This window comes from Primulina huaijiensis, chromosome 7 (genome assembly GCF_012295235.1).
Source record: "Primulina huaijiensis isolate GDHJ02 chromosome 7, ASM1229523v2, whole genome shotgun sequence".
NCBI classification, from domain to species: domain Eukaryota; kingdom Viridiplantae; phylum Streptophyta; class Magnoliopsida; order Lamiales; family Gesneriaceae; genus Primulina; species Primulina huaijiensis.
The window spans coordinates 8,326,849-8,335,166 of NC_133312.1; the positions used below are offsets into that span (position 1 = coordinate 8,326,849).

At 44.2% G+C, this 8,318-nt stretch overlaps 1 protein-coding gene across 1 annotated transcript; it reads right to left on the reverse strand.

Annotated features, from left to right (window-relative positions):
- Positions 1 to 276: 276 nt before the first annotated feature.
- LOC140980452 (uncharacterized) lies at positions 277 to 7,500 on the reverse strand. Its single transcript, XM_073446262.1, has 2 exons — positions 6,778 to 7,500; positions 277 to 450 (listed from the first exon to the last, which is right to left on the reverse strand). Exons 1-2 carry the CDS (start codon positions 7,361 to 7,363, stop codon positions 413 to 415), a joined length of 624 nt encoding a protein of 207 aa, XP_073302363.1. The 5' UTR covers positions 7,364 to 7,500; the 3' UTR covers positions 277 to 412.
- Positions 7,501 to 8,318: the final 818 nt, after the last annotated feature.

Consider the following 8,318-nt stretch of genomic DNA (forward strand, 5'->3'; position numbering starts at 1 on the left):
TTTCAGTTTCAGCTATCTGCGCACTAAGATAGGTTATTAGAAACAAAAATAACAAGTTTTGTTAACATCAAAATTAAGCAAAGATTGCGAACTTGAAAAATTCCAACATACACTAAGCCTCTATTTTTTTTTCGTTCCTAGCCTAGACCCGATGAACCAGCTGTAGAGGCCTAAAAATCATTACTTGAAAATTTGCGAAAAATTTAAAATTTTTCTTTTAAAATAAATAAAATCGCCTCATTCATACCAAAAACTGATAAAATATTTAACGTTCAAAACAGCAGCGGAATAAATTATTACTTGCCAAAATAACAAGTTAAAGTATTCAATAACTAATAAAATATTTGAGCATCAAAATGGCAAGTGCTGAAACTGAGGTCCTCGGGTGCCACTACTGCCGACTCGAGCTAGCTCACTGGTCCCCGCCCTCGATCCCGACATCATCATTACCTACAACAATCAAGTCTATTGAGTCTAAAGACTCAACATGCATATATCGTAAATAACGAGTAAATATAGTAAAATTGCATGGGAGTAAAATTTCATGTCATGAGGCATATCGTAAAATGTCGTGTCATGATTAATTATAATACGTGCATAGCTGAACTGAAAATCATAGTGAAACTGTTTGCTCCTTGGAGCCCTGTACTGAAATAGCATATAATAATTTTCTGTGAGATTATGGTCTACGCAAGTGGTCCCTGAACTGAACTGAACTGAGCTGACCGATACTGGTGACCGGACCGATACTGGGGATCGGATTTACGTCTGATCAGACTACTGCCACAGTACTGGGTGAAACAACTGAACTGACCGGTAACTGGTGACCGGGCCGATACTGGGGACCGGACTTAATCATGATAGTAAAGTGACCACAAGCAATATCGCATAAATCTCAAAATTTATATTTTTGCACGTAATATAATTAAATTACTGAATTAAATATCCTGTACCCATTTTACTGCTTGGATTGGATCGCTTCCAGGCTCGCTGCAACCTAAATATGCCATGAAAAATATGCAATAGATTTATGGGACCAAACTATACAATAACCTTCAAAAATGTGACAATTACGCCTACCGACTTCGTATTAAATCATGACTCCAAGACAACCCGAACCAACACTGAACCATCATGTAGTCATGATTAAAATACGTCTAAAATGATCAAATAATGCTCCTAAAATGGTGAGGGCTGAAATCTAGGTGAATGGAGGCCAAAACATGAAACGCTCTTTCGAGAGTCAATTTGGCACATCGCACCGTAAATTCTCGTACGACCTCAAAAATGATCCGAATCATAAACGGCCAATAACATGACCTTCCTAACTTGGTGAGGCACTGTCCAGTCCAGGGCCATGGGCTAAAAGCCAACCGAGAACTCGAACGAGCCACTGAACCGTCACAGCAAGTTGCTGTCCAGAAATACAGCAACTGTGCTTTGGTTTCCTTGCGTCGTGTGCAAGACTTTTGGCCATTGGGGCTTGAACCACCAACCAGAGCCTCTCAACAACATCCCAAGGAATGATTTGAACCATGGCTAAGGGCCCTAGGCCAGCCACAATTCGCATCACACCGGAAACTCGCCGAAACTCTCACCCGAGAAGCACCCTTGCGTGCGTGGGGTGTACCACTTCGTTTGTTGTCTCGTGTTGTTCCAGTGGCCATTTGATTGACCATGGCACGATCTAGACATCTAGGGGCATGGTATGAACCGTGGCTAAGGGCCATAGGCCAACCAAGATCCACACCACTCCACAAGATTGAAACAACACATGCTGTCAAAAACGAAGGGGCCGAGAGGGGAGGGGCTGTTCTTGCATTTTATTTAAAAACTGATGCACTATGGATCAAGCCACAAAAAGGGCGACTTAGTCACGTCTTAGACATGCTAGGGAAGTGATCCAACCATGGCTATAAGCCCTTAGGGCAGCCAAGATCAGATTCATTTCCCTTTGACAGCAACATGAGAAAATCGAAACTCAATATGGCAAGAATGGGAAGCTGCTGTCATTTCTTGTTTCCAGTGGGTGTGGGGCTCAAATGAATGGACCAAAGTGATCCTAATACATCCTATTACATGTCTAGATGTCGCCTTGGGAGCCTGGAATCGAACCAATACCTGAAACCCACAAAACAAAGCAACCCGTGAAGCACAAGAGAAAACCGAAAAATTCTGCATGTTGCATTTTCTGAAATTTCTTGATGTATTTCGGTTCATGCATGAAATGATGATCATAAATCATAAAAATAATGATAGTATGACTTGATTGAAGAGTCAAGGAAGAATATATGCATGCCTGGTTTCGTTTGAAAGAAAAACGAAAGAACGAGACGATCCGGCGCGGAGGAGGTGGAGCGCTTTCTTTTCTACCTTTCTTCTTACTCGATTTTTCTCTCCTATCTCTCACTGAATTCTCACGTTTTTTCTACTCTGATAAGGCTCTGAATCCGGTGGAGAGGGATGGGGAAATATGGTTTGGAGAGTGAGGGGAAATGAGTGCAATATAGGTGGAAAAAGCAAGACCAAGTCTCCATTTTATTTTTTTGAAATTTGAATTTTTGTTGTTATCAAATATTTCTTGGAGGGATCGAGAATGTGGTGGCCGAATACTCATGCCAACCTAGACTAGGATTATGCTTATTAATTAATTAATTAAGGGTGGTTAATAATTAAAAAAGTTGGCATGTTAAAATAACAAAGAATGAGTCAAAAAGGTGAGTTGGCATAGAAATGTTGCATCTCCAAGTGGTGGCCGAATTTCAACAAATAAGTGGAGGGGAAATGTAATTATTAACTAGATTTATAACCCTTAAAATCCTTACCTATCCTTTAATTAATTTAGTGAACTAACCCCATAATTAAGAACTTAAATGAATTTATTTTCTACTCACCTCAAGTAACTTAAATAATTCCTTAAACTCCTTTTTTACTTAAATTAACTCACTTGCTAGCTAAAATAAATTCTGGAAATGTTTCTTGAATCTTAAATTTTATCTCTAAACTCCAACTCCAATCCGGCCTTACTGAAATAACTGAAAGGATAAAAATTTAAACTACTACGTAAAATAATTAAATTTAAATACTCATGCAATAAAAATCATTTTAAAATACTAGAATTATGCATGGCTTATACGTAGTCTAAGTTACGGGTTCTACAATCCTTCCCCCCTTAAAAGAAATTTCGTCCTCGAAATTAAGACTCACCGAATAACTCGGGGTACCGACTCCTTATTTCTGGCTCAGATTCCCACGTAGCTTCCTCCTCTGAATGGTTGAGCCATTTGACTTTGACTCGCCTAACCAGCTTGTTCCGAAGCTTCTTCTCCTGCCTGTCTAAGATCTGAACTGGTCTCTCCTCATAAGATAGGTTCGGAGTAAGCTGCAACGGCTCGAAGTTTAAGACATGCGAAGGATTCGCCATGTACTTCCTCAGCATAGAGACGTGAAAGACATTGTGTACTCCGGCCAGATTCGGCGGAAGAGCCACACGATAGGCTAGCGTCCCAACTCTGTCGAGGATCTCAAACGGTCCAATAAATCTCGGACTGAGCTTCCCTTTCTTCCCAAATCTCATGACACCCTTCATGGGTGCCACCTTCACGAAAACATGATCGCCCACAGCAAACTCTAACTCTCTCCTTCTCTGATCTGCATAGCTCTTCTGTCGACTCTGAGCAGTCCTCATTCTATCACGGATCCGGGCTACTACATCAACAGTCTGCTGTATAATCTCTGGACCCAACTCTGCTCTCTCTCCTACTTCATCCCAATGAACAGGAGATCTGCACTTGCGACCATATAGTGCTTCATACGGAGCCATTCCTATAGACGACTGAAAGCTGTTGTTATAGGTGAACTCTACCAATGGCAAGTTCGACTCCCAACTCCCTGAGAAGTCAATGACGCAAGCACGGAGAAGATCCTCCAAGATCTGAATAACTCGCTCTGACTGCCCATCTGTCTGCGGATGGAAAGCTGTGCTAAACAGCAACTTCGTACCCATGGTCGAATGCAAACTCTTCCAAAACGAGGAAGTAAATCGGGGATCTCTGTCAGACACGATAGAAACTGGAATGCCGTGAAGTCGGACTATCTCTCGGATATACAACTCCGCATACTGAACCATAGTGAAAGTTGTCTTAATAGGCAAGAAGTGCGCTGATTTGGTAAGACGATCTACAATCACCCAGATGGCATTTGATCCTCTGGCTGACTTCGGCAATCCTGTCACAAAATCCATGGTAACATTCTCCCACTTCCACTCGGGAATGGGAAGAGGCTTGAGCAAACCTGCTGGTCTCTGATGCTCCGTCTTCACTAACTGGCAAGTCAGACACTCGGATACAAACCGTCTGATGTCCTTCTTCATTCCTAGCCACCAATACAATAACTGCAGATCCTTATACATCTTCGTACTCCCTGGATGAATAGAGTACTGCGACATATGGGCTTCTGATAGAATATCTGCTCGGATAAAATCACTGCTAGGAACCCATATCCTGTCTCGGTATCTCACAATACCGTCACTAACTGAATACAAAACACTGCCCTTGGCCTTGTCTCTCTGCTTCCACTTTGCCAACTGCTCATCTGCTGATTGACTACTGCGAATACGGTCAATGAGAGAAGACTGGATAGTCAAGGTAGATAGACGAGGAACTCTACCTCGAGAATATGACTCTAGATCAAACCTCTGCATCTCAATCTGAAGAGGTCTCTGAATCGTCAAATGAGCCATCACTGTGACTTTTCTGCTCAATGCATCCGCAACTACATTAGCTTTACCCGGGTGGTAGCTAATGTCACAGTCATAGTCCTTCACAAGCTCCAACCAACGCCTCTGATGCATGTTCAGCTCCTTCTGCGTAAAGAAATAATTGAGGCTCTTGTGGTCGGTAAAGATCTGGCACTTCTCTCCATACAGATAATGCCTCCAAATCTTCAAAGCAAAAACCACGGCGGCCAACTCTAGATCATGGGTAGGGTAGTTCTTCTCATGAGTTTTCAGCTGTCTAGAAGCATAAGCTATCACCTTCCCATGCTGCATCAATACGGCGCCAAGACCGAGCTTCGAAGCATCGGTATACAGAACAAACTCACCGGGCCCTGACGGCATGGCCAAAACTGGTGCTGAGATAAGAGCTTGCTTCAAAGTGTCGAAGCTCTTCTGACACTCCTCGCTCCAAACAAATTTCACATTCTTCTTTGTCAGTGCTGTGAGTGGAACTGCAATCGAGGAGAATCCCTTGATGAACTTCCGGTAATATCCTGCTAGGCCAAGAAAACTGCGGATCTCGGATGCATTTTGAGGCACTACCCAATCTCTGACTGCAGCAACTTTCGCTGGGTCCACCTCAATGCCACTGCTAGAAACAATGTGGCCTAAGAACGCCACCTTCTCCAACCAGAATTCACATTTACTGAACTTTGCGAATAGTTTGTGCTTCTGCAATGTCTGCAACACTGTAGTCAGATGCCTGCTGTGATCCTCCCGATTCTTGGAGTAGACGAGGATGTCGTCTATGAATACTATCACGAACTGATCGAGGTACGGCTGAAATACGCGATTCATGAGATCCATGAAGATCGCTGGCGCATTCGTCAAACCGAACGGCATCACAAGGAACTCGTAGTGGCCATAACGAGTCCTGAAAGCTGTCTTCGAAACATCAGCATCTCTCACTCTCAACTGGTGATAACCGGAACGCAGATCTATCTTAGAGAAAATCGAAGCTCCCTGCAACTGGTCAAACAGATCCTCAATCCTCGGAAGTGGGTATTTATTCTTCACTGTAACCCTGTTCAACTCCCGATAGTCAATACAAAGTCTCATCGAGCCATCCTTCTTCTTAACAAACAAGACTGGCGCGCCCCAAGGTGAGAAACTAGGGCGAATGAACTCCTTGTCAAGAAGTTCCTGAATCTGCTTCTTAAGCTCTGCCATCTCTGTCGGGGCTAGTCGATACGGCGCTTTTGAGATCGGAGCCGTACCTGGCATAAGCTCGATGGAAAACTCCACCTCTCTCTCAGGTGGAACACCAGAGACGTCCTCAGGGAAAACGTCTACGAAGTCTCTAACAATCGGAACATCTGAGGCTGACTGACTGGGTGCCTCGGGGACAGATATAAAAGTTGCTAAAAATGCCCGACACCCTCTATGCATGAGCTTCCTAGCCTGGATATAAGGAATAATGCGCGGTAAAGGAAAGTACCTGTCCGGCTCAAATAAGAACTGTGTCATCCCAGGCGGTCGGACTAAAATGGATCTCCGCTGAAAGTCGATCAAAACTCAGTTCCGCGATAGCCAGTCCATCCCCAGAATGATGTCAAACTCTGGCATCGGCAATAAGATGAGATCCGCATAAACAAGATTTCCATGCAGCTCAAGGTCTATGTCTCGGATCACGCTGGTGGCGGTTATCTCCTCTCCCGAAGGCAATGACACCGAATAGGCTACATCTAGCCCGATGGTCTTAACTTTGAGAAAGTTTGCAAAGACCTCTGAAATAAATGAGTGGGTAGCCCCTGAATCTATCAGGGCTTTGGTAGCTGAGCCAGCTATGAAAATTCTCCCTGAAAGTTCGGAACACTAAGCTGAACCCAAATAATCACAAGAGCTAAGCTTATAGACATGCAAAGGTCACAGTTCTTCTAACTAAATCCCGAAAATAATACTGAGTAGAGCATGCAATCCTATCGCAATTCTAAGTTCAAAATCTTAATCCCGATTCCCAAAACATTGGAATGCAAATGTAACTTAAAGCTGTAAGGTACCTGTCATCAGCATGGTGTCAGGGTTCGTCTCCGCAGCATGGAGAGCAAAAACTCTGCCTTGGGTAGGCAGATTCTTCCGGGGGCACTGCCGTAGCATGTGGTCCGTGCTGCCACACTTAAAACATTTCCCTGAGCCAAACATGCATGCTCCCGGATGACGGCGTGAGCACTTGGGACAGACTGGGTGCTCAAAGGTCCTCGGGACGACACGTCCCTGCTGCTGCTGCTGCTCCTGATGCTGCTGAGGTCCTCCTCTGTTCCTGGGCGGGCCGTGATACGGCCTCTTATGCTGATGCTGGTGCTGCTGAGGAGGAGGACGGTGGGGTACCTGGATTGGGCGCTTGCCCTGACGGTCTCTCTCGATGTCCCGCTGATCCTGCTCTGCGGCTAAGGCTTTGGAGACAGCGACCTCATAAGAAGTAGGGTCAGACACCCTAACATCACGGCGCAAGATCGGCCGTAAACCCACCAAGAAATGCATCAACTTGGCTCTAGCATCATTTGCGATCAGGGGTACAAAATGACAAGCCCTCTCAAACTTACGGATGAACTCCGTAACAGTCATATCCCCCTGTCTCAGGCTCATGAACTCTGTGGTCAACCTGGTGCGCACCTCCTCCGTAAAATATTTGGAGTAGAATACCTCCGTGAAACGTGTCCATGACAGGGTAGCCAAGTTAAGTGCTACTGAAGCTCCTTCCCACCATAAGCGGGCATCTCCTCCGAACAGATAGGAGGCACAACGAACTCGATCTGCATCTCCAAGCTCCATGAACTCGAAGATAACCTCGAGGGACTTGATCCAGCCCTCGGCAACCATGGGGTCCGTCGTCCCAGAAAACTCCTTTGGACGCATCTTCATGAATCTCTCGTATACTGCCTCAGGCCCTGTCGGCCTGGTCGCCATAGCATTGTTCTCCGCAAAGTGCGCGAAGAACCGAGTCATCCCAGCTAGCATCTGGGCATTCATGTCCGGTGGTGGTGGAGGTGGTAAGTCTCTCTCCTGCCTCTGCTCCTCCCTGTCCTCTTAGCGAGGCTCTTCATTTATAGTGCGCTCGAGAATGCGTCTAGGGGGCATACTGTTCCATACATAACCCATACGTAACTAACATGCATAATTCCATAATTTATTTAAATTTAAGTACTTAACAATAACATAAATCTGGAAGTAAAACATTTCATGTAAACATGCTGTTAAATAATTCATGCTTTAAATAAAATGCGTAACTGTAAAACTTACAGACCGACGACGTGACTTCATGAGCTTCTCGCGGTCAGTAGTAGTGCAACCCTTTACAGAACCATTGCTCTGATACCAGATGTAGAGGCCTAAAAATCCTTACTTGAAAATTTGCGGAAAATTTAAAATTTTTCTTTTAAAATAAATGGAGTGCCTCATTCATACCAAAAACTGATAAAATATTTAACGTTCAAAACAGCAGCGGAAGAAATTATTACTTGCCAAAATAACAAGTTAAAGTATTCAATAACTAATAAAATATTTGAGCATCAAAATGGCAAGTGCTGAAACTGAGGTCCTC